Source organism: Orcinus orca, chromosome 11, assembly GCF_937001465.1.
Source record: "Orcinus orca chromosome 11, mOrcOrc1.1, whole genome shotgun sequence".
In the NCBI taxonomy this organism is placed as follows: Eukaryota; Metazoa; Chordata; class Mammalia; order Artiodactyla; family Delphinidae; genus Orcinus; species Orcinus orca.
Window position 1 is genome coordinate 41,921,394 of NC_064569.1, and position 25,565 is coordinate 41,946,958.

General features: G+C 57.9%; 1 protein-coding gene across 6 annotated transcripts; it reads left to right on the forward strand.

The window, feature by feature from the left end:
- The first annotated feature begins 6,758 nt into the window (after window positions 1-6,758).
- NR4A1 (nuclear receptor subfamily 4 group A member 1) lies at window positions 6,759-24,383 on the forward strand. 6 transcript variants are annotated; one of them, XM_012534608.3, is made up of 8 exons: window positions 7,470-7,609; window positions 9,556-9,662; window positions 19,225-20,087; window positions 20,893-21,022; window positions 21,330-21,481; window positions 21,809-22,011; window positions 22,098-22,276; window positions 23,567-24,383. In XM_012534608.3, exons 3-8 carry the CDS (start codon window positions 19,227-19,229, stop codon window positions 23,821-23,823), a joined length of 1,782 nt encoding a protein of 593 aa, XP_012390062.1. In that variant the 5' UTR covers window positions 7,470-7,609; window positions 9,556-9,662; window positions 19,225-19,226; the 3' UTR covers window positions 23,824-24,383. The 6 variants fall into 6 exon arrangements, with proteins under 6 accessions (XP_033292139.2, XP_012390062.1, XP_049550059.1 ...); XM_049694104.1 differs by lacking the exons at window positions 7,470-7,609; window positions 9,556-9,662 and adding exons at window positions 16,245-16,405; window positions 17,336-17,475; XM_033436248.2 differs by lacking the exon at window positions 9,556-9,662 and having other exon boundaries at window positions 6,759-7,609.
- Window positions 24,384-25,565: the final 1,182 nt, after the last annotated feature.

Consider the following 25,565-nt stretch of genomic DNA (forward strand, 5'->3'; position numbering starts at 1 on the left):
GGACAGCACTGGCTGGGGTGTCTGTTTTCCCCTCTAGTCCTAGCTCCCGAGCCGTGAAAGGAGTTGACCTTCTCTCCCCTCAGTTTTCCCATCTGCCATGTGGGCTCTGTGGTAGTTCCTGGAATTTGTGTAGAAAGGGGAGAGGCTAAGTTATGAAGGTTCAAGATGGTGCATACAAATTAGAGCACTGGTCAGGGAGTCAGAAGACTGGGGCTGTGGTCCTGGCTTGGCCACTGACTAACAGGGTCAAGGAGACAACAAGAGGATTGAAATTTACTGGACATCTCTCATGACATAATGAGGTGACACTGCCCTCATCTGTGCAGCTCCTCAAGCCCCCTGATAAACATACCAGCTGGCAAAGACAGGCTGAGTACTTTGCATGTGCAGCTTCAAGACAAAGTCCCAGCCCTGCCTTCCCCCAAATCCTCCTGTGTGGAAATGGCAGGTCTGCTACTACGTGCCAGACTCCTTGCTGCGTTCTTATATCTACTATCAAAGATACACTCTTAATGACAAATCTGTGAGATGGGTATGTCGTTATTCTTTTTTAAAGGTGTTTTTTTTTTTTTTTTTTTTTTTGCGGTACGCGGGCCTCTCACTGTTGTGGCCTCTCCCGTTGCGGAGCACAGGCTCAATGGCCATGGCTCACGGGCCCAGCCGCTCCGCGGCATGTAGGATCTTCCCAGACCGGGGCACGAACCCGTGTCCCCTGCATCGGCAGGCGGACGCTCAACAACTGCACCACCAGGGAAGCCCCGGGTATGTCGTTATTCTTGTTTCAAATGAAGAAACTGAAGGCAAGAGAAGGTGAGTAACTTCCCTGAAGTCACCTAGTTGGTAATAGTTGGAACCAGTGTCAATCCCAGGCCTCTTGAGCCTGTGTTACTTCCACCATCTCAGTCTGCCACCACGAGCCACAAAGGTGTGTGTGTTTTAGCATTACATATTTTAATATGTTTTTTATTTCATTATAAAACAGGAGAGTATATAATAAAGCCAAGTTGTGCTGAAGTATTTATAGAAGGGAGAGACCTCTGTGGGCTGGAAGCCTTCATGGAAAAACTGGTAACTGAGACGTTTAAAAAATTTCATCCTTCCTGTCCAAATAAATGTATTTCTCCTACACAGGCAAATATTTTTAAAATGTATTTCAAAAGTTAGATTTCTGGAAAAAGAAAAGGAGGAGGTGGGGGTAGTAGCTTCTTTAAAAAACCCATTTGGAAGGAACTCCTGGGGTAGGAAGGAGAGGAGGGTGGTGAGGGAAGGAAAAAGCCAGACTCACAGCCTCCCCGCACCCCCGACCTTGCCGTTTTTTGAAGACTCCGTTTCTTTATCTCCATATTGGCCTAATATTTGAATGTGGGAAAGAAATATAAAGGTTCTGAGAAGGTGATTTTGAGACAAACCAGAGATTCTTGGGATCGTTCTCAAGAAGGAGAGAAAGGGGCTTCTGAGTTGCAGCAGGCGTTCAGGACAGGTCCGGGAAAGGATTTCTGGGGGTGGGCGGGGGGGGTGGTGGGGAGAGGAATGTGGCCCCTGGAATGAGGGCTCAGTGGAGGTAGGGGGCCTCTTTTGCAGAGTTTTGAATGCAGAAGGGATTCTTTGCTGCGTGGGGCCTGGCCTGGGCGCTTTGATTAGCAGGCTCGTAATTTAAGGTGGCTCCGAAAGTAAGCAGCGGCTGATGGCTAGGGCCACAGAGCACAGGACTGGTCCTGCCTGACGGGCCTTCCCCAAGGGCCTTGCCTGCTGGGCAGCACGGCGGGAGACACTGTAACCCCAGCCCCACCCAGCCAGACCCCCGCCCCACTGCTCCGGCCTTGGCTCTTCTTCCCCGAGCCAGCCCCTCCTGAGTGGGCTGCTGCTGGGGGAGAAGGATTTGTTTGCTCCAGACAAATACAGTTCTCCCGTTTCCAAAGAGTGTTCCAGTCAGGTGGGAGAGGGAAACCTTCCAAGCACTCTCACTCCTGGGCAGGTTCTTACTGGGGAGAAGAATAGGATCAGAAGAGGGTGGGCCACTCAGGACTTCCTGGCCACTGTGGTGTGCCTCCGTGTGTTTCTTTCACGAAGCACTCCTGTGGATTGGGGAAGTCAGGTTCCTAGAGGAAAACAAGGAGGAGAAAGTAACTGTGAGTAACTACCGTGTACAAGGCACCTCCACGGTTGTTCGATTCTCCTGACTCCTGATAACTGGAAAAGGTGGATAAGATTATCATCCTCGTTTCGATTGATTGATTGGCTGCGCTGTGCGGCATGTGGGATCTTAGTTCCCTGACCAGGGATGGAACCCGTGCCCCCTGCAGTGGAATCGCAGAGTCTTAACCCCTGGACACCAGGGAAGTTCATCATCCTCATTTTATAGGTAAGAAAACTGAGGCTCAGAGAGGTGAAGTGACTTGCCCTAGGTCATACCGTAGTATGGGAGCAGCTGCCTCTGGGAATGCTTCTCTCCAGGAGAAATTTCACCTTCCCAGAAGTCTTCTTTCTCTAAGCTGCCTTCTTGTGTGAACGCTGGACACCCTGTTGGCTGGGCTCCTTGCCCTTGTGGTGGCATGTAGGCCAAGTGATGCTGGTGGGAGTGTCCAGGGCTCAGAGGGCCCCGGTCCTGGTTTCTCAAAGCAGCCTAATTGCTGTGTGACTTTGGGCCGCTGCTGAGCCTCTCTGGGCCTCACTTTTTCCACTTCTTCCTCGGGGAAGCCCCCGGGTTAATTTATTTATAAATCAGCTGCAGGTTCGCTGCCTGGGAAGATGTCAGCAAGGCCGCAGACGCCTCACCTGAGAAACAGCTCCCCCACCCAGGCCACAGGCGGGCGGATTATGTAACAGGGTGTGCGGCGAGGGTTGAGGAGGGGGGCCCGCGGGGCGGGGCCAGGCCCTTGCGGCTATTCCGGGCGCCGCTATTTTTAGCCCCATTGATGAGGCTGCGTCGGCCACGCAGCCGGGATTCCGGAGACGTCAATGGGCGCGCGTCACTGTCCCCGCCCGCCCGCCGGGGGAGGCAAGCCCGGGGCTGGGGCGGCGGTGCTGGCAGCTGCGGGGGCGGGGGGCGCGGTCGCGGCCGGAACTGGGGGCCGGGGGGGTCCCCGGGGGCGGGGGGCGCGGGGCCGCGGTGGCGCGGCTGCAGGAGCGCGAGGCGGCGGCGGCGGAACAGTGGGGCCCCCCGCGCGGCGTCCGCGATCCCAGGCCGCCCGGCCATGGGCGCTCCTACGCTGCCGAGCCGCTCCCCGCCGGCGGGGGTGCGACCCCGGAAGGCGGGGGCGGCGAGGCGAGCCAGGCGAGTCGGGCAAGGGGAGGGGGCCGGGGAGGGGGCTCCGGGGGCCCCGGGAAGGGTGCGGTCTGCGCGGGTGCGTGGCGGGGGTCAGGGCCGCGCCGGGAGTCCCGCTTGGAGACCGGGGGGCGTGGGGGCAGGGACTGGATTCCCGGCGGAACCGGCTACATCCGAGTCAGCCCCCGAGTGTGGCGGCCAGCGCTTTCTCGCCCCAGCCCGCCAAGGGTGGGGTTTGGCCCGCGAGGGGCGCTGGAAGTGGCCAGGCCAGAGGAATTCCTTCCATTTCCCCGCTGGCTTCCAGGAGTTAGGGAGCTCGGCTGCCAGGACGCCGAGCCGGGAGGGACCAGAGTTGCCCGGTGCAACCCCTTCGTGGGACTGAGCTGAGAAGCCGAGCCTGGAGAGGGTCTCGTGGAGTCAGGAGCGGACCTGGGATTAGAAGTGCTGCAGAGGTGGCATCTCCAGTGGTTTCCAGTGGAGTAATAATTTGGGTTGGGGGCTAGTATTAGGGGTGTGCTGGGAAAAGGAAGGCTGGGCAGAGGTAGGTGGATTGAGAATAGTTATGCCCAAAGTGTGCTGATGTAGTAGGAGGCTTCAGTGGTGACTTCAGGCTTGGCCCTAGACCCACACCAAGTGAATTGGTTGAAGACTTGAAAGGGAAGCCAGCCGACTCTTTGTAGTGACCTAGAGGTGAGAGGAATGACAATGACAAATGTATAGTACGGTAAAGCCAAGATTCCAAGCGATGGCAGCCAGGCAGAAGGATGGACCAAGTCTAGCAGGATGAGTGAGACTGATTATGAATGTTGAGGCCTGTGCTGTAGTTAAGAAAATTAGCTGAGAGGTTCAACCCAGCAACTCAGGCCCTGGAGCTTCCCACTGGCTCTCTGGTGTTGGCTGTCAAATTGCTCTGTGCCCACTAAGCAGGTCCAAGGAGGGAAGGGGGTTGCCTGACCCTGGGCTCCCTGGTTGGGCTCCCTGGGTTCTAATCCTAGCTTTGTTACTTCCTAGCTGTGTGACCTTGGACAGGTTGCTTAACATTTCTGTGCCTTAGTTTCCTCCTTGTTAAAACGTTCATAATAAGAATAATGCTTTTCTCACAGTGTTGTGAGGCTAAAATGAGAACCTGAGTGTAAAGTGCTTAGTGATATATTTAGCACATGGTGTTCAACAAATATTAGCTGCTGTTGTTATTGTTGGTAATAGTAATATGCCCATTTCTGGGTGGGGACATTGGCCAAGGCAGAGTTTATGCCATCAGGAAGCCACCAGGGCTGCAGAGGGTCTGTCATTCATGTCCTGTTGCAAGGAGTTCAGATAAGGAAAGACTCAGTTGATAGGAGGGAGGAGAAGGAGGTTTCAGGTGGGTTCATGCGGGGCTGGGGGCTCCTGTGTCAGTCGTGACTCAGCATAGGAGGGAACCCTTGGAGTTTGGGTCTGCCCCCAAGTGGAGGGGACAGCTCCTTAGCCGCAGTGTTCTCCCTGCCTCCTTCCAGGTGACTGGCTGACCCTCCTCCTAAACCCTTCCTGATGCAGGCACGTCTGAGTCCCCCTCTCCCGCATTCCACAGATACTTAACTGAGCACCTATTAGTACTGAGCTCTGGTTTGGAGTCTGAACTCTGCAGCCATTGAGACAGACACGTAAACAAACGCACAGCATTAGTCCTATGGCGATGGTAAAAATAGGTTCATGTGGCGGGGTGGGAGTGGAGGTGAAATGGGAATGGAAACCTGATTGATGAGAAGGCGCTAGCCACACAGGTATCGCAGGCAGTGACTGTCCTGGCAGAAGGAACAGACAATGCAGAGGCTCTGCATGGGGCAAGAGAGCACGGGGCTGGAGCACAGCAGGGAAGGGGAGCTGGAGAGCAGGGGCTGGGGGCTGAAGTCTGGCCTGAGGCGCCCACTTCCTTTGGGGGGGAATCACTTTCTCCTCCTCCAAGCCCACTCAGCCCCTGGTTTGTCCTCGGCACAGGGCTGACTGGAACCAATGTTGATTCGTTCCTGCATCGTAACCTCCTGGGGCCCCGGGACCTTGATCTGCTGCTTCTTGGATCTCCCACTGTTTGAGGCTCACTGGCTCACAGTAGGCCCTCAGTAAATGCTTGTGGAATGACTGTTGAGGATGGGATTTGGATGGAGGGCAGGAGATGGGATCAGATGCCTGCTCTAAGATGCTGTGAATCACTTTCTGGGCACCAACTGGATCCCCGACTCTGACCCCTGTTCTCAGATACAGGGTCTTCCCGGGCACTCAGGTTGGGCCTGACTGTGGTAAGAGGTGTTTGGCCCTCCCTACCCTTTGTCCTCAGCTGTGGGCTGGAAGGGAGAAAAGGGAAGGTTGGTGGGGTCGGGGATGGGGGGAGGCTAGGGCATGACCGCAGACCGTTTCTGGGGTACGGGAAGATGACAGGGTCATTCTGGGAAGCAGGTGTAGGCTGTGGGCTGGCCCAGGTTTGCAGCCTGGTTTTGCCTTCTGTGTGGGGTTGGACTCCCTCTAGATGATCCAGACGGCCTTCCCCTTCTTCATGCCCTGCTCCCCATTATACCCACAGGGATATCGGGGTGCTAATAGCTCTGTAAGAGGAGAATCTGGGTACCATGGGCTAGAGGAACTCCCCTAAGCCTGTGGACCGTGGGACAGAGGTTAGGAGGGTGAAGGAGTCCATCACCTACCCTCTGGGACCCCTCCTCCTCACTTCCTCTACCTGGCACCGTGGAAGCATCTACTTCTCTTTTCCTAGATCTCATCGGCCTGAAGGGCATCCTGATAAACAGGGAAGATCACGCCTTGTCTGGTCCTGCCCTCACCTTGGGGCCCAGGCAAGAGAGGAGAGGGCTGAGTAAGGGTAGGAGAAGGGAAGGAGAGGAGTGGGGTCTGCGTTGCCCTGGCTGAAGGCTTTGGCACCAGCCGGGTTGGGGGAGAGCTTGAAGAGGCTGAAGGGGTGGCACGCACAGGTGGCCCTGGAAGTAGAGGCCAGGTGCCCAGAAGTGGCTTGGAATAGGAACCAGGTCTGGGGTTAGCTTTTATGTGTCATCATTCAATTTCTCCTAATAATGATAGCACCTGTGTGTATCCAGCACTGTTTTAAGTCCTTTACACATATGAGCTCATTTTAAGCCCGCTGGTAACCGTATGGTTGTTAATTTTAGAGATGTCAATTACAGATTCTCTTCTTTTTTTTTTAGACTATTTATTTATTATTTATTTTTGGCTGCATTGGGTCTTCGTTGCTGCGTGCAGGCTTTCTCTAGTCGCAGCGAGCGGGGGCTACTCTTTGTTGCGGTGCACGGGCTGCTCATTGTGGTAGCTTCTCTTGTAGCAGAGCACGGGCTCTACACGCAGACTTCAGTAGTTGCAGCATGTGGGCTCAGTAGTTGTGGCTCGCAGGTTCTGGAGCGCAGGCTCAGTAGTTGTGGCGCACGGGCTTAGTTGCTTCACGGTATGTGGGATCTTCCCGGGCCAGGGCTTGAACCCGTGTCCCCTGCATTAGCAGGTGGATTCTTAACCACTGCGCCACCAGGGAGGTCCCACAGATTCTCATTTTCACAGATGAGTAACAGAGAAGCTATGTAACTTGCCTAAGGTTACAAGTGATGGAGCCAGGATCTGAACCCAGGCCACAGGGCTGCAGCATCCATGCTCTTAACCCCTCCACCCCAAGCTGGACCTTCCAGCTTTGTGACTGGAATCCCTTCAGAGAGGATTTCCTGAGAGTCCCCATGGCTCAGATTAGAAGGCTGGGCTGCCTAGAGATGGGGGCATGGAGCCCTTGCTCTGCAGCCTCTGAAGCTTTGGGGGCCAAGTTGGAGCCCCTTAAAGGAGAGAGGGGTATTCTGCTCTGTCCTCACAATAGCTCCCTTTTCTCTGCCTACAACAGGCCCTTTTGTGCACATCAGGGAGCTGAAAGCTGGATTGAGGTACCCCCCTCCCCCCAGGAGTGGGGTGTGAGGCTGAGGAGCTGTGTCTCCAGGGCCCTGAGGTGCCCCAGACACTGTCGGCAGCTCCTGGCCACACCCCACGTTCCCAAGTGCTGTTTGCTTGCGGTGTGGGCCCCCAGCCTCTGACGCCCAGCTCACGGAGGTCCTTGGGCTGCCTTGTCCCCCCTCATGGCCCGGGTCCTGCTTCTGTTCCCACCCCTGTGTTTTCTGGCTGTGCTGTCTCCAGGGAATGGTCCCGCTAGCTGGTTTCTCCTCTCTCGCGTGGACTCTCCCTCTGCAGGCCTTCACTGTGGACAGAGGCCAGCCCCAGCCCCTCCCTGGTGTCGGCGCCTTCTGCCAGGCCCCGAAGGCCCGAGGGATGGTCGAGTGTTGTTCGAGGACTGTTGGTCCATCCAGAGGGGTGAGTGCCCTGCTGTTGCCCCTTGTACGCCCCTGGGGCCCCTGAGGTGGGTGTGGAGCTGCCTGAAGCGGATGTGGTTTGGGGGATGGAGGGGGAAGCCCTGCAGAGGTGGTGGGCGAGGTGCTGCTCAGCATGGGAGATCTGATTTCTTCAGTGGTGGGGGTAACGCGGGGGCAGGGAAGGGGGGAAGCCTGACTTTCTTAGCAGGACAGACTGGGGGGCTCTGGGCCTGGGTGTCATGGGGTTGTTGGGGATGACAGCTGCTCCCAGGGCAGCATGTGCCTCGTTCTGGGAAGCTGATGGGGTGGGGTTGTATAGCTCAAGGCCAGGCTGGGAGTATAGCGGGGCAGACCTGGGGGATGGGAAGTTGCCTTGTTCCTAGGGTGTAGACACTGTACCAGGGGAGTGCGTGAAGGGAAACTTGGACCACCCCTTGCCTCCCTGAAAGGGTGATGACTGCCCCCTTCTGCGGTGGGCCTGTAGGTCCTGTGGGGTCTGGTATGGGGCGGGTGGCTCTATGAATGGGGAGGATCTCGCTGACCAAGGGCAGGGACAGACCCTTCACTATTCATCCAACATCCCTGAGAGGGAAAGTCTCAGACTTGTGGCCATGGCCAGAGAAATCCGTGGCCGTCTAGCTCCCCTCCTCTTCTTATGGATGAAGAAACTGAGTTAGAGAGGGGACAAGGCACTTTTCAAGGTCCTACACTGAGGACGTGTAGACCCGAGCTCAGAATCCAGGTCTTCTGGATTCTGGGCAAGCCCAGTGGCCCGGTCAGCTGGTGGAGGACATACCTTCCTTGCCTGAAGATGCCTCCGGAGAAGACACAAGCTGATCTGTGGGTGAGGGGCAGAGTGTGGGAATGGGATTTCCACCAGGCCTTTCCTTGGGGACTTGAGGTACTGGGGCGGGGTCAAGGGTACATAGTCCTGGTCACCGTGTTTACCTGAGAGAGCTGGAGTTCAGCTTGGCGCCCTGGACAGGGACCCTCTTATTCCCTTCTTCCTTGCCCAGAAACGAGGGTCATCTCTGAGCAACACCCCCTTCGGGCCTTGAGAGATCCCCAGATGAAGCAGGAGCTGGCTCAGTATCCCACCCTGGACCCCCAAACTCTGTTGCCTCTTGTGGAGTTGGTGTTCGAGGTGCAGAGAGTCCCAGAGAGGTGGCTGGGATGGGGAGGATGGGCTGCCCAGCCCTCCAAGCCTGGAGGGAAGGAGGGAAAGCCCTGGGAAGCGGGGCCTCCTGTTCCGGGGGCTGCGCTGGGTATGCACCTGGCCTCTTGCTGGCAGCAGGCACTGTGCCACCAACCTCGGGCTGGGGCAGGGAGAGGAATTACTGTAAGTGGAAGAGGCAGGTGTCCCTGGTCAGCTGGACATCTGGACTCGGGAAGCACGTGAGTGAAGATGACAGCAGCGGCCGGGTGTCTTTCCCTCCGCTCAGCCCCCACCTCTGCCCTCAGGTCAGACGCGGCCTGCTGAGTGCCTAGCCTTCCCTTTGGGTACCCAGTGGCTCCTGGGGCCAGAATTCCTTGCGGTCAGTCCGTTGTCTGGGTAAGGGTGGTGATTGGGTGGAATTCCCATGCCAGAGGTGCTGGCAAGGCCACCATGAGTGCTGCCAGCGGGGGCTCCACGAGTGCTACAGCTGCTGGTCCTGTGACGTGGGCACCTGTCTGCCAGGCCTGGGCACGGGCCCAGGGTCACGCTCATGCCAGGGCTCCCGTCAGCTGACTATTTTAGGCTCTTGCTGACCTGGGCCAAAGTCAGGCCTCAGCCAGAGGGCCCTGAGGCAGCTCCCCCTGCCCCCAGAGGCCAGCTCCGGTTTCAGCTATATAAACAGAGGAGGACATGCTGGCTTGGAGGCCGCTCCGTGTCCTGAGTCCGCTCAGCTGGTGCACAGCCTCGGTCGGCAGGACGGGCTGACTGGGCGGTCACGTCTCTTCCCGCAGGGCTTCCTGAGGCCACCGGGAAGAGTCCCCAACCAATCCCGGGATTCTCCCTTGGTGCAGTTGTCCAGGCCCTCAGAGAATCAAAGCAGATCGCGTGGAGGAAGCTGGTGAGTCTTAGGAATGGGGAAACCGAGGCACAGGGGCTGGGCTGTGTGCATCTTTTTCCATTGTGACCGTCCTCACTGTGGTTTCTTTGGCCTCCAGAGGGGGAGGGGCGGAGGAGGAAGCAGGGGTGGCCGACCCTCCCGAGGAATGAGGGTAAAGGCTTTTTGGCACTTGGATGACGGGAGTTGGACTTGGATCCCTTTGTGGTTGAGAACCAGGCGACGAGGAAATAGGTGATGCAGCCTGTCTCCTTCCTCAGAGATTTGCAACAGGGTCTTCCATCCTCCTGTCCTGTTGACCCGGCCTGGACAACACTGGTGTGCTCAGGCTGGGGACGGATGCTGGAGTGAGCTGGGTGTCAGTCAGGTACCTCAGCACTTGTCCTTGAGTAGGGTCCCTGGCCCCCCAGCTGGTTGGGACTTGGGGTCTGAACTTGTGGATTGACGTCCCTGAGCCCGCCCTCGGCCCCTGCCCCGCCCTACTTGCCTGGCTTCCCGCCTGGTTTGGTGCCTGAGAAGCTGGACTGGAGCTAGGCTTGGCAAGTCCGCCAACCGGCTTGCCACAAGCACGCTCCCCGGGAGCCGGGCCAGGGGCTTGGGCCGGCATGGAATAAGCGGAGCTCCTTACGTGGGAGGCTGTGTGCTCTCCTTCTCGGTTCTTGAAAAAAAAATTTTTCCCTTTCTGAACGTGAGTCTTTAAACGAATCCAGAGCCTGTGACTAAAAATACTTCAACAATAGGAAAATGCATCAGTCTTTCCGGCTGGGCCTCGTTATCAGAGGGTTTTTATTTTGGAATTTGAAATTTTGCCCAGGGAGGCTGGGTGGAGACCTTGGGCAGGCACAGGAGAATTTGGTGGGTTGTTGATGTTGTGCGAGGTGGTGGGAGAACCCCCTAGGGTCGGGGAGAGAAGAGCTGGCCAGGAGCTGAGCAGACTGAGGGGCATGGAAGGAGATTTTTTTTTTTTTTTGGCTGTGTTGGGTCTCCGTTGCTGTGCACGGGCTTTTCTCTAGTTGCGGCGAGCGGGGGCCACTTTTGTTTGCAGTGTACGGGCTTCTCATTGCCGTGGCTTCTCTTGTTGCGGGCTCTAGGCACACGGGCTTCAGTAGTTGTGGCACGTGGGCTTGGTAGTTGTGGCTTACAGGCTCTCGAGCGCAGGCTCGGTAGTTGTGGCGCACGGGCTTAGTTGCTCCGCAGCATGTGGGATCTTCCCGGAGCAGGGCTCGAACCCGTGTCCCCTGCATTGGCAGGCGATTCTTAACCGCTGCGCCACCAGGGAAGCCAATGGAAGGAGATTTGAGGAGGCTACAAATGAGGCGTGGGTCGACTCTTCCCAGAGGACCTCCATGATCTTGTCTATGTTTTCCAGCTCTGTCTGGAGGTTCTTCCTGAAGTCTGATCTTGTTGCTTTATGTTGTATGTGGATTCCTTCTGGCCTGATAGCGGGCTGGGGGTTGAGACATCACTGGACTGGAAATGACCTCTGTGGAGAGAGGTCTGACCTGCTCAAGTAACCAGCTCTCTTCGGAGTATCAGTTGAGCACTTGCTGCACACAGTCCGGAATTTCCCTGGTGCTGGGCATACTCTCATTTCCTTTCACGCAGCCCTGGAGAGGGAGAGGTGGGGATGGGGGTACTATTTATCTCTGGGTCTTGAAGAAGGAGGGTGCTGGCTCCCCATCGAGCTGACGGCGCTGGTGTCTCCTTTCTGTGCCTCCCTCAGGATCCTGCTGCGGGTCCCTAGAGCCCCAGCCCCCAGACAGTGCTCCCATTTCACTGTGAGCCTCCCCCTTCCGTTAGTGACTTGAATTCTAATAGCACCAGGACTAGTGATGTTGTCAGCATTGGGCAGATGAGGAAACGGTCCCGAAGAGGGCAAGGGACTGGCCCCGGGTCACACACCAGGCTTGCTGGCTCCAGGTCAAAGATGCCTCTGAGAGTTCCTTTATCTTTTGCCTCTGCTGGGGCTGGGGTGAGAAGTGGAGGGTGGCGGCTGACCTGCCCGTGTCCTTGGGAACCTGTTTTCCCGGGAGGTAACAAAACGTGTGGTCGTGGCAGGGCCTGGACAAGGGCCAGAAGATCAGACCTGGGCCTGCTCCTACCTCCCCAGTTCCCAGAGCTGTCCGTGGAAGCCCCCTGGAGCAGTAGGCAGAGCTTCCCTGCCCACGGCACAAATCCCCCGGCCTGCTGCCAGGGCAGGAAGAGGAAGTGGCCGGGTCAGGCCTGGAGATAGGTCCTGGGGCTAAGGTGGGGAAGCTGGGGTGGGGGGTGGGGGGGAGGAGGCAAAGCTCACTCCCTCTGCCTACCCTGTGGGAAGGGTGTGGAGGCCCATGGGTGAGGATGGTCTTGGCGAAAGTAGGGCAAGTTCCTGCCCTTTGCTCAGCAGGGGCAGGGGCCAGCCTGAGGTGGGCGGGGCAGCGTGGGAAAGGGGCTGTGCAGTTCCACTTCCTCCGTCTCCTATTTACCCACCGTCTTGGCTGGGGGACGATGGTGTACTTTGGCTACCCATTTGCGGCCTGCCCTGGGCTACTTACTGTTGAGGATGCATGAAGGGGCCTCCTGCCAAGGTGGGAGAGACAGGGCCTTGCCCTCCCGTTCACACACTGGTTGTCGGGGGAGGGATGGCCTGAGCACGAGAGTCCCCGAGCCCCACAAGATTTGACGAGCAGGGGCCAGGCCCGAGCTGAGTGGTTCAGAAAACATGCTGCGAGAGGACCCCTTTCTGATGTCAGATGCTGCAGCCTCTCCTAACCGTAGCTGTGCTCTTGAGTATGTGTCGATAGAACAAATAACGTAATGAGAAACAGCCACTGTTTCTCTGTGATTTCAGGAAACTCCAGCAGCATCTGCATCCATTTGAATAAATATGTCTCTTCCATTTAGGTGTGGCTATTTTTGTAAATAAACTTTTCTTTCTGAAAGTATAACATACATACAGAAAAGCATGCAAATCACAGACGTGAAATCTTCAGAGCATAGAGTGTGATTACTTTTCCATACTGAGCACACCCAGGTGACCACCGTTCAGACTAGGAGCTGGGACGCTTCCAGCCCCCCCAGAGACGCCCTCGTAGGCACTGCTGTTTCCAGCTTATAGGCCGTGTGCGTACCAGCTCTGTGGTGCACTTGTGAGACTCGAGGCTTGTGGGGCCAGAAGCCAGAGCTCTGGAGTTCAGAGTTGAGGGCAGTGGGTCTAGCACAGAACTGGGAGTTCGGGGAGTCTGATTCCTGGCCGCTAAGCCTCCTCCTCATTTATAAAATGTAGGTGGTAATTCCAAACGTAGACGGTTAGGGAGAGGGTTAAGTGGAAGAATCCACGTGACATGCCCTAAGCCGAGGGTCTGACCCTTCACTGGTGTCCCTCACTCCCCCACCCCCAAACCCTCCAGTGAGAAGGTACTTATTATTAAGAGTTAGGCTGGTCCAGGAGGGTGTTATGAGCTGAAGTCTTAGAGGATGAGTAGGGTTAGAATAGAAGGAAGAGGAACAATGTGCCCAATGGGTGGTGGGAAGGTTTAGCCCAAGGTCTTTATATTGGGGCAGCGGGGATCCTGGGGGTGGTGAGGGTAGATTGGTGGGCTGTGCTGTGCTGTGCGAGCCTGACCTGTCTCGTCTCCAGCACAGCATCTTTCCCTGCCCTTCCTGTGTTATCATGGCCCTGCTTTACCTTCTGGTCCTCACCTCTAGTTTCGGATACCTCTGCCATCATTACCTGTCTCTTTCCAACCCTTACCTACCCCACAATGGGCTGTTCACTCTGACCTTGCTCCTAAAGGTTGGGCTTAGTGGGGTCCCTTGGAGTCTCCGTCCAGTCTTCGACCAGCTTATGCTCCAGGTCTCCCAACGTCTGCATCAGTTATGCCTTTTCAAGAGTTCCACCTTGGCCAGATTCCACCTCAGAGCCCCAGGCCACCCTCCCTGGAGGGCATCTGGCCAGCAGGGATGAAGCCTGAGGTCCCCAAGCCCCTCTCGCCTCTCCCCTCTCTGTCTTAGGCTAGGTGCTCCCCGGGTGTGTTCCTATAGAGGGACTGCCTTTTTCTCCTTATTTACTTATTTTCAGAGTGTAGTGTGTTCCAAGCCCCCAGCATCCCCCACCTCCACAAGCATGGCCAGGTGGTCGCTGCTGCTGTCTCTTCCACCCTCTGCCTTTGGGGCAGCAAGACTGCAACCTCCAAATGTGCAATCTCCCACGGAGATGGGGCCCGGGCTGCAGGCACAAATCTGGAGCCTGGATGCTGCGACGCGGAGATTTAGACTGGGGACCTGGACAGCTCCTCACCACACTTGAGTTCCCTGGGGCTCCTGGGTGGGCCTCCCCATGGGAAAGGTAGGGGATGGTCTGTGTTGCTCTTTACAGATGGAAAGTGGTGGGGAAAAAAGGGGGTGCTAGGGCTCAAGGCTAGGTCAGCTTTCAAAGAGCCATTAAGGCTGCAGCTAATATACTTTTTCTTGTCTCTTTCTTTCTTTTGCTGATGAGTTTTGGAGGGAAGAACACTGACCTGGGAAGAACATTGGCCTGGCTAATCATCTTTTGCTAACATATTAGAATTGTTTTTATTTTCTGAGGAAGGCCCTGCTGGGCTGGGGGGCAGGGGGCTAGGTGGGGAAACCAGCCCGTGACACAGCTGGGTTAGTTTCACCAGCCCGGACTTGCTTGTGCTTCTGGGCAAGGTGCAGCTCTTCTGGGAGCCCTTGGGTCCTAATCTGCAAAATGGGAAGACATGAATTATATTAGTGGTTTCAAACCAGTTTTAAGCTGTGGAATCCTTTTTATCCAAGTAATATCTTCTGCAAAAGCCCAAGACAAAGAAAAACAAAACTTTGGCTAAACATCATCCTGCCCACACTTCATCTTCACGCAGGTGGCCGTTGAAGCGTCTTTGGAAGATGTTTTAGCAAAGGCCAGAGCTCTCTGAAGACTGGTCCATGTTGAGACTGTGGGCTGCAGTGCGGGAGCTATGCTAGGTTCTGACCGGATCACCGAATGATGCTGGTGTTACATGAAGACTGCTCCATCCGTGGTGGACAGTAGGGTTTGGAAAGAGGAGGCAGGCTGGTGAAGGGGCAGTTTCTTAATGGGTGCGGGCAAGAAGAAGGGAGAAGGGGAGGTCGTTGGCCTCAATCAGCTGGTCTGCTGCCTTCAGGCACCAGTGAGGCGTGGGCTCTGGCTGGCAATTAGGAACGGAGGATCCAAGAGAAGTTCCAAAATAGAATTTCAGGAAAGAGTGAAAAGTAGCACGTGGGGCATCAGGAGCAGAGATGGGTGGCAGGCGGGGAGTGCAGAGACGGCAAGCTCTGTCTGAAACGGGTGACGTTTGAGGTGCTGGTGGGACCTTTGAGTGGACAGAAGTGGGGGCTGGAGAGCAGGGTGTGGGAAACCTGAGACGGAGGTGAGAGTGGAAGTGAGGAGCAGGAAGTGCCTCAAGGGTAGAGGAAAGTGCTGTTGGGTGACCAGGGGAGGCCAGAGTGGGGTCCGTGGGCGCAAGCTCAGTGTGGAGAGGGGAGAGGGGGAGGGGTGTGGGGAGGGGCTCTCTTCTTCTAAATATTAGCCTTTTCTTCCTTCCTCTCCCACCGAGCAGGCGAGGGCTCCCGGGAAGGCTGCAGGTGGGAACTCCTCGATCATGGACAGCGGAGGGTGTGAAGGGATCCCCTAGAGATGTAGTCAGGTTCCATCCCAGTGTGCCACCGCCTTGCTCTGTGGCCTTGAGCAAGTGCTATTATTTTGCTGAGCCTGTTTATTTATAAAGTGGGGAAGAGTCGGCACAGATTCGAAAAGATTTCTCAGGCTCCACCCGGTTCTGAAATTCTGTAATTTCCCAACTAGAGTGCTTTCACCCTGTCAGGGACTGGGGAGGGTAGTGGTGAGAAATCAACTTCAGCTGTGAAGCACAGCCAGTTGGCCTGTCTTGGGCTTGGCGAATCCCTGCCCTCCGGAAGGTACTTTGCATGAGAAATTGGGGGGAGGGAATAAGTGTGTGTGTGACAGCCCGAGACCCCGCCGGGGAAGAAGGGTCAAGTGCAGTGGCAGCGCCTTGGGCTGAGGTGGGGGGCGCAGGTTCCCCGGGGTGAGTCTCTGAGTTGCCCGCCCCAGCCCTGGGCCTTCCCCGTGCCCGCTGGAAGGGCTGGGGAGGGTGCAAAAGCGGAGCCGGGCGCGTTCGTGGCTCCCGGGAGCCGCCGGAGGGTGAGGAGCTCCTCGTCCGGCGAAGCCCCGCAGCCACGGCGCTAGAGCACCCTTTTCTTGGGCTCTGGCCTTCGGGCTGCTTATTTCGGCTCCAGGGGCCCCGGGCCGGTGCTGGGTCCTGCCGGAGGAGCCTCGCGAATCCGCGAGCTGCTATTTTTAGCTGGCGCAGAGGGCGAGAGGGGACTATTTATAGATCAAACAATCCGCGCTCCCTGCGTCAATGGAACCCCGCGTGCGTCACGCGCGCAGACATTCCAGGCCCCCCCTTTCGCCCCGCCCCCTCGGGCTCCCCGTCCCCGTGCCTACCCCTGGCCGCCTCCCGCCGGAACCGCGCCGCCCCCCGCGCCCTTGTATGGCCAGAGCTCGCCCGGCCGCGTGCGTCAGTGGCGCCCCCGCCCCTCCCCGTGCGTCACGGAGCACTTAAGAGCAGGGTCCGGCGCGGCCGGGAGTCCCAGTGGTGGAGGCTGCGAAAGTTGGGGGAGTGTGCAGGACGGCGGGAGCGCACGCGGGACCGGGCTGCGACTTGGGGCGCCGGTCGTGGGCACGGGGAGCAGGAGCCAGCCGGGTAGGTGACCCCCGGGAAGCGTGCATCTCCACAGAGCTCTGTTTTGGGTTGGGGGGCTTGCTGCATGAAGGAGATGGGTGTTCGCGCGGGCAGAAAGGGTGTTTTAGGGTCAGCATGAAGGAGGGCGGGAGTAGGATGCAGTTCTGGCGTTGGGGGTTAGCGGTTGGAACGGGATGAGGACTCAGATCGGACTGGAGTTTACTGAGCGCTGTGTGTGTGTGTGTGTGTGTCGCGGGCGGGGGGGGGGCATGTCTGTGCAAGGTGGAAGCCACAGAAGGTTAGGTTGGCGCCAGCAGTGGGGACCTGTTCAGTAGGAGACTGGCTAGAGTTCAGTCTCCCAGGGTCCTTTAGTGGGCACCGGGCGCCTGGGACTTAGTTGCTGGTTGGGTCTCAGTACAGTGTGCGTGGGGGAGAAGGTGCACAGAGCTTGGGCTGCTGGGATGTATCTGACTCCTACCAGGATTGAATTTCCAAAAGGGTCTCCTTCTTCCCAGCTTGTCAGCTCGCACCCCAGCCGTTGGTTGTTAGTTGTTTTCTTAACACTGTAGAGGCTGTGGCTTAGTTTGTGGTGACCCGCAGCTGGAAGTTTCTCCCTGGATTATCTAGGAGAGGTCTAGATTGTTGAGGTCAGCATTGGCTGAACTGTGCAGGGGGTGCTGCTGTGTGTTGGAATAGAGGCGTCTTCTCAGCGGCAGGAGCAGGGTCTCTGGAAGCGTAGGGAAGATTGTTTTTACTGTAGCTTGGATCTGCGTCTGTCTGTGTGTGTGAGAGAGAGGGAGAGAGAGGGAGAGAGGGAGGGAGAGTGGTGGAAAGCGTCATCCTTTGGGATCCTTGGCAGGCAGTTGCTAATGTTGCGTTCTGTGGTGTGGTACCACCTAGAGGATACCAGCCCTGCCCCACTCCCGCCTTGGTCTATGTTGGATCACACAGGTAGGGTGCAGCCTGAGGCTTGTTCAGCACGACAGGTGCAAACCACAATGTTGCCAGGACCCGCCTGAAGCTGGATTCTCCCTGCTCCCTCCTGCAACCCCGCCTCTTCCTTCTTCCTATGCTTCCGCCAAAGGCTAGATGTAGGTCCAGATCTCGTGTCATTAAGTACCTGCATGAAGGCAGGAGTGGGGGTAGTTTGGTGGGGATTGATCCGGATGTGGGACGTCCACGTGGAGAAACGGGATTTGAATAAGGCTGGAACGCCCAGCCCAACGCTGTGTAGCTGCTGCCTCTTTTCCTCCACCCAAACCCATCCCTGCCCAGGCTGTTGTAGCGCAGGCAGACGTGGCCACCCTTACCTCTTGCAGGTGCTCAGTGCCTCTGGACGGGTGCCACTGGGTGGGTGGGGCCAGAGTTTCTGGAGGCTCTGTTGTCTGGGTTGGTTGTGGGAGTGTCAGGTCAGGGGTGGAGCTGCCCTGTCCAGGGCCCAAGGAGGTGAGAGAAAGGCTAGAACCAGAGGACTCCCTGGGCTCTTGGCCAGGAGGTGATGCCAGCCTCGGCCCCTCCTGCTGTCCCCCTTGACTATGGCGCTCTGCTTCAGCTTGCTTTCTTACCCAGCCTCCCTCCCTGACTGATGAGGCCAGGGTCACGGAGACCGCCAAGCCAGGAGGTGGGATGGGGAACTGTCCCGGAGCCTCCCCTGCGTTAGTTTTTGACTTGTCTACGAACTTAGGGATCCCCCCGAATGATGCTCCGTCTGCTCCTTCAGGCTCCTCAGGTTTGGGGCAGGGTGTAAGCACCTTTGCCTGAGCTCCTGGTTTCTTCAGGGCACAGAACTCTTTAGCGGAGTGACCCGGGCTTCCGGCACTCACCAGCAGGCTCCTCCTCTTCCCTGCACAGCCATCTCCAGCCTCCTGGACTCTTGAGTGTTCTCATAAAAATAACAGGGGGAGACGCTTTGGGGGTAGCAGAGGAATTCCTCTTCAGGACTTCTCCTGGAAGTCCAGGGGCTGCTGTCTCCCTCACGCTCCCCCTTCCAGCACGCGGCCTTTAAAGGTCTGGAGCCAGGTTACCCGATCCCCTGGGGAGCTGGGGACTGGGTAAGGAGGCCGGGCTCCCTTTCTCTTTGCTTCTGGGAGCATCCCAGGCAGCGTAGAGTGGGTGCCTGTCCCCAGATGGCAGGACTGGGGTGCGCGTGGGATCTGCAGCCTTTGCTCAGTACGTAGGGTGGGGACGGGTGGGGGTGGGGGTGGAGGGGCACAGGCTCACTGCTGCTTAGGCTGCTTTCATAGGCAGCTGGGCCTTTACTCCCAGCTCCTTTTCCATCTGCAGGATGTCCTTCAGCCCAGGCACTGGCACTGTGTGGGGAGGAGGAGAGGGGGTTTGGGAGAGGCTGGGCCATGCCTGGGAATATTCCCAGAAGTGCCAGGTTGGAGGAATGACATATCTGCTCCCGGGACTGGGCTCAGGCCTTGCCTGGCTGCCTCTCCCACCCACCCTTCTCCCAGCCCCCACCCATGCCTTACCCAGTAAGGGAGGGGCAGGGGGCTGGAGGAACACAGCTTTCCCCTGTTCCAGCAGAGAAATGCTGGCTAGATGCCTTCCCTAGAGTTCCCAGGCTGCCTGGGGTGTGGCTGGCCTTCTGACTTGAGCCCACTCTTGCTGGGCCATTGCCCAGGGGCTTTGTGACATGGAGGTTGAGACGGTGCTCTGGCTGGGCGCCAGGATTCCTGGGTTCTGTGGTGGGCTGTGGCCCTAACGCCTCGTGTCCCCTGTCTGGCTGGGACTCCTGCCACCTGGCAACTCGGGGGCCTATACTTAGAGGTCAGGCCTCAGGCTTCTCTCACTGACTCCCCACCTCCCCACCCTTTGGTCTCTTCCTTCTCCAGAGATGCCCTGTATCCAAGCCCAGTATGGGACACCAGCATCGAGCCCAGGACCCCGTGACCCCCTGACCCCCGAGCTCAGCAAGCCCACCATGGACCTGGCCAGCCCTGAGGTGGCCCCCGCTGTCCCCACGGCCTTGCCCAGCTTCAGCACCTTCATGGACGGCTACACGGGGGAGTTTGACACCTTCCTGTACCAGCTGCCGGGAACAGCCCAGCCGTGCTCCTCGGCCTCCTCCTCGGCCTCCTCCACGTCTTCATCGTCAGCCACCTCCCCTGCCTCCGCTTCATTCAAGTTCGAGGACTTCCAGGTGTTCGGCTGCTACCCCGGCACCCTGAGCGGCCCTCTTGACGAGACCCTGTCCTCCAGCGGCTCCGACTACTATGGCAGCCCCTGCTCAGCCCCGTCACCGTCCACGCCCAGCTTCCAGCCGCCACAGCTCTCTCCCTGGGACGGCTCCTTCGGCCCCTTCTCGCCCAGCCAGACTTACGAAGGCATGCGGGCATGGACAGAGCAGCTGCCCAAGGCTTCTGGGCACCCCCAGCCGCTGACCTTCTTTTCCTTCAGCCCTCCCCCCGGCCCCAGTCCCAGCCTGGCCCAGAGCCCCCTGAGGCTGTTCCCCTCGCAGGCTGCCCACCAGCTGGGGGAGGGAGAGAGCTATTCCATGCCGACAGCGTTCCCAGGCCTGGTGCCCGCGTCTTCACACCTCGACGGCTTGGGGATGGTGGATGCGCCCGTGACCCCAGCCAAGGCCCGGAGTGGGGCTCCGGGTGCGAGCGAGGGCCGCTGTGCTGTGTGTGGGGACAACGCCTCTTGCCAGCATTACGGTGTCCGCACCTGCGAGGGCTGCAAGGGCTTCTTCAAGGTACTGGGCTGCCCGGGGGGTAGCTTTTTATGAGAGGTGGGACAGGCTGCTCTCTCACCCCAGCAGGGTCTGTGGTGACTTCCCTTGGGTTCTCCTCCCAACAAGTTCTGCTCTTTAAGCAGAGGGCAGGCCTGCCAGGTGGGCTACTGTCCTGGGAGCAGGGAGCTGGGACCTTTTCATGCTGGGACTGGGGCTGTAGAGTTATGGAGGGAGGGGCGAGAGCTGGGCAGAGGGTGCGGGCTGCAGGGGTACCCAGGAGGGGAAGTTCAGTGGCCAGCCTCTAGCTGTCCTCTGCCTGGCCTCCCCCCACTCAAGGTCCTGGTGGGAAGGGGGGCCCCAGGCACTCGTGTTCCTGGCGCGAGATGAAAGGATCTGAGAAGAGGGCTTGGTGCTTGAGGGCTGGGGGCGGACTTGGGAACAGGCTGTGTGTTTGTCCCAGTGCTGGGTGCCTGCTTCGCTTCCCGTCCCCACCCCCAGCCCCTCCTCAGCCCTCTCGTGTCTGCCCCAGGGAAGGGGCAGGCGGACGCAGGCACGTTAAGAAGTACCAGCTGCTGGGGAGCCCTGAGCCCCTAATCTTGTGTCCTGAGGGTGAGGCCGAACCCTCCCCCAGTGTCCCCAAGACTTTTCTCTTCCTTCCCCCACCCATCCATCTCTCCCTCCCCTGCCACCCAAATGTTAGAAAAATAGCTGTGAACAGAGAGCGCTTTTGTCTGCGATGGCAGTAGGATCTGGTCGCTTCCCTCCCCTGGGCTCCCCCTATCCCCACGCTCTGACAGCGTGTTCCGTGTTGCCCCCCCCACCCCAGCGCACAGTGCAGAAAAATGCCAAGTACATCTGCCTGGCTAACAAGGACTGCCCTGTGGACAAGAGACGGCGAAACCGCTGCCAGTTCTGTCGCTTCCAGAAGTGCCTGGCTGTGGGCATGGTGAAGGAAGGTGGGTGGCTGGCACAGGCCCAGTGGGACAGCGGCGGGCCTGAGTGGGGTGGGGCTGGCAGAGTCCCCCAGACATTTGTTCTGGTGGGCCGCAGGGCAGGGCATGCCTGGGCCCTACTTCCTCCCCGACCTCTGGTCCACCTGCCTGCCTTGTGGTGGGGGAGGTCCCTGCAGAGTCCCCTGGGTCTCGGGGGCTCTAGGTCCTTGCACTTGGGGTTGCTGCCCAGCACTGCTGGGCACGGCTTGGGCTGAGAGGCCCTCCCCTGGCTCCCTTCCTCCCTTGCTCACCCTTGCCCATTTCTCTGCAGTTGTCCGGACAGACAGCCTGAAGGGTCGGCGGGGGCGGCTCCCTTCCAAGCCCAAGCAACCCCCGGATGCCTCCCCTGCGAATCTCCTCACTTCCCTGGTCCGGGCACACCTGGACTCAGGGCCCAGCACTTCCAAACTGGACTACTCCAAGGTGAGGCCCAGCCTACCGCACGTTCAGCGCTTTCCTGCGCATTAGAAAAGCCCCAGTTCCACAAATGGAAAAGAGAGGAGGCCCCTCCAGGCTGACCAGATGGGAAAATGTACCCCTTTGGGCAGTGGCCAATTAGAAAAACGTGCTCCTTCCAGCAGCTGTGGCCCTGGGTTAATATGTGAGAGTTGGCAAGCAAGCGTGGGCGGAATCTCAGCTCCACTCTCACCCCCGGGATCTGACATCCGAGGGAGGGCGCGTCATGGCTGTACGTGGCGGCCTTGGTGTGGGGCTTTCCCTGGGGTCTGACCCCGCCAGGCCGCTTCCTAGTTCCAGGAGCTGGTGCTGCCCCACTTCGGGAAGGAGGATGCCGGGGACGTGCAGCAGTTCTACGACCTGCTTTCGGGTTCCCTGGAGGTTATCCGCAAGTGGGCTGAGAAGATCCCCGGCTTTGCCGAGCTGTCCCCCGGGGACCAGGACCTGCTGCTGGAGTCGGCCTTCCTGGAGCTCTTCATCCTCCGCCTGGCCTACCGGTGAGCTTTCGGCTGTCTGCTCACCCCTCACCCTGCCGCCCTGCCCTCCAGCCCCTCTGACTCGTGTCTGCATCCCTGCCCACCAGGTCTAAGCCGGCTGAGGGGAAGCTCATCTTCTGCTCGGGCCTGGTGCTGCACCGGCTGCAGTGTGCCCGCGGCTTCGGGGACTGGATCGACAGCATCCTGGCCTTCTCTCGCTCCCTGCACAGCTTGGTCGTCGACGTCCCTGCTTTTGCCTGCCTCTCTGCGCTCGTCCTTATCACAGGTGGGTGGCTAGTTCCACAGACCTGGGGAGATGGGGAGGGCCTGAGGGCCTGGCCCTGGATGGGCGGGCACCTGGCGCTTCCTGGGCCCCCACCTTGTGGAGCGAGGGTGATTAGATGCAGAGAGGGGTAAGCATGGCTCAGGGCAACACAGCTGGCAGGTGGCAGAGCCAGGCTTCAGGCCCAGCTGTGGCTGACTGCAAACCAAGCCAGCCTGTGAGTTATCCCAGAGGACCACAGATCCTGATCGTGTAGGTGTCATGTGTGGCCTAAAGTTTGGGTTTGTTTTTAAAATCTTAATCGTGTTGCACACAGGAAGTTTTTACAAACGGAGCATGTGCACATAAACAGCACCTAGATCAAGAAACAGACATGAGCTTCCCTGGTGGCGCAGTGGTTGAGAGTCCGCCTGCCGATGCAGGGGACACGGGTTCGTGCCCTGGGCCGGGAGGATCCCACATGCCACGGAGCGGCTGGGCCCGTGAGCCATGGCCGCTGAGCCTGCGCGTCCGGAGCCTGTGCTCCGCAACGGGAGAGGCCACAGCAGTGAAAGGCCCACCTACCGCAAAAAAAAAAAAAAAAGAAACAGACATGACCGGGACATCAGAACCCCTCCTTGTGCCCCCTTCCTGTCATCAGTTCCCCAAAAGGTGGCTGCCACCCCGACTGCTAATAGCACAGATTAGCTGTGCTTGTTGTGTACTTTATGTAAATATAATTACACAGGATGGAGTTTTTGGCATTAAATGCGGAGGTTTTGGGGTCTCTTTATTTTTTAAAGCACCAGAATCTGCCCCCACCTCTTTTTCACTTAATTTTTTTAACTGAAATTTCACAGAGCTACATAGGGCAAAAAACTGTAGGACAGAATCTGAGGCACTCTGGGCTGCAGAGAGAGTGTGGTGGGTTTTGAGGCCTGCTTTCCCTGGAGGTGGCCTCTGAAACACTGCTGCTCAAACCCAGGGTTTCTCACAAACAGTCTGGGGGGAAAAAAACCAAAAGCAACGCTGGCCTCGTCAGAAAACCCGCGTAGGGTTTTATTTCCTTTTTGCGACCTTAGGCAAGTCATTTAACCTCTCTGGGCCTCACTGTGTCACTTGGAAGATGAGGATAATGAACGTTGCTGCCTTGCTAGGCTTCTGCTGGGGCTCAGAAGCGGGCTCCTGTGCTTTTGCACAGTGCAGAGGGCTGTGGGGCCTGGTCACTGGCGGCCGTTCCAGAGACCTGGGAGAGGCCGGGGAGAGGGGCGTCTGCTCCTCAGCTGTGCAGCTAATCCTGCACCTTCCCCGCAGACCGGCACGGGCTGCAGGAGCCTTGCAGGGTAGAGGAGCTGCAGAACCGCATCGCCAGCTGCCTGAAGGAGCACGTCTCGGCCGAGGCAGGCGAGCCTCAGCCCGCCAGCTGCCTGTCCCGCCTGCTGGGCAAGCTGCCCGAGCTGCGGACCCTGTGCACCCAGGGCCTGCAGCGCATCTTCTACCTCAAGCTGGAGGACTTGGTGCCCCCTCCGCCCATCGTCGAGAAGATCTTTATGGACACGCTGCCCTTCTGACCCCAGCCCGGGAACACACGTGCACTCCGTGTGCACGCTCACACGCCACCCCACGTGCCTTTAGCCCACGGCCCACGGACCCCTGGAGCACCACCCCTCAGCCTGGGCCTGAGCTGCAGACTGGCCGCCCCTCCCCACCACCTGCTCTGGGAGGTGGGCAGGGAGTTCATGCCCTGGGGGAGGGGGATGCGTTCACAGGGGTGACCCTTACTATTTGTCTTACCCCCCAGCCCAGCCCTGGTCTTTATGTTTTTGTAAGATAAAACCGTTTTTAACACACATACCGCCATGCTGTAAATAAGCCAAATGCTGCTGTAAATACAGGAAGGAAGAGGTTGAGGTGGGAGTGGGGTTTGGGAGGGAGGGACGGGCCCCCGCCAGCCTCCTCCTACTTGCTCTCTCTTCCCGCCCTCCTTCCATGTGTACATAGACTCACTCTAGGAGGCAGACAAGTGACAGATTCTGACATTTATATTTGTGTATTTTCCTGGATTTATAGTACGTGTCTTTTCTGATTAATATATTTAATATATTGAATAAAAAATAGACGTGTAGCTGAAGCTAGGATCCTGTCTCTCTCTGACACCCTCCCCCCATACCACCCATCCCCCAAATGGCATGAGAGGCAGGGGTGGCACCCATAAATCTTGAATGTTACCAAGCTGAGCTTACTGGCCTCAGTTCACTCATTTGTAAAAGGTGGAAATAATCGCAGCTGCTTCATGGGGTTGTTATGCAAAGCACTGAGACTAGTTTCCGACACGACACGGAGAAAGCTTCTGGGAAGCAGGCCTGGCTTGTGGATGGGGCCTGCGCCTGGAGGCTGATTCATCCAGGGATAAGAGCACCGGCTTTGGCGGTAAGTTCCTAACCTGGGTTGATGGCCTCTGATTCGGCTTCCACATCTGTAACACAGGGAGGAGGGCATTCCCCACCTCACCTGGCTGCTGGGATTGCGAGGGGGTGGGTGTGGTGCTCACCATAGGGCTGGGTACAAGGCAGCTCAGGATGGTGATAGCAGCTATCGTTACTCAGTATAAGTTTTCTTCCCATCGCCATTTTCAATATTTCTCCCCACGCGTCTAGCACCCTCTTGGCAAGGAAACTGTTCTGAGGTCCCTACCTGTGCCCAAATACCCCCACGTAGGTTCTCCATCCCCCAAGTCCATCAGATGCTTAGCTGGCTTAAAATGTAAATTCCTAGGGACTTCCCTGGTGGCGCAGTGGTTAAGAATCTGCCTGCCAACGCAGGGGACACGGGTTTGATCCCTAGTCGGGGAAGATCCCACATGCCGCGGAGCAACTAAGCCCGTGCGCCACAACTACTGAGCCTGCGTGCCACAACTACTGAGCCCGCGTGCCACAACTACTGAAGCCCGCGTGCCTAGAGCCTGTGCTCCGCAACAAGAGAAGCCACCGCAATGAGAAGCCCGCGCACTGCAACGAAGAGTAGCCCCCACTTGCCGCAACTAGAGAAAGCCTGCATGCAGCAACAAAGACCCAATGCAACCAAAAGTAAATAAAATTGATTCTTTAAAAAAATACAAAAACAAATTCCTAGGCTCTACCCCAAAGACTCAGATTTGATGGGGTGGGGCTCATGGAGCTCTACTTTTGCCCAGCACCCAGGTGTTTGTGAGGCTGGAGGCCTGGAGGCCACTCTTTCGAGAAACATGAACGTAGCCTGACCCTAACCCGAGGCCCAAGGTAGCCACGCGGGGTCCGGCCCCTTTCCCTGCTCT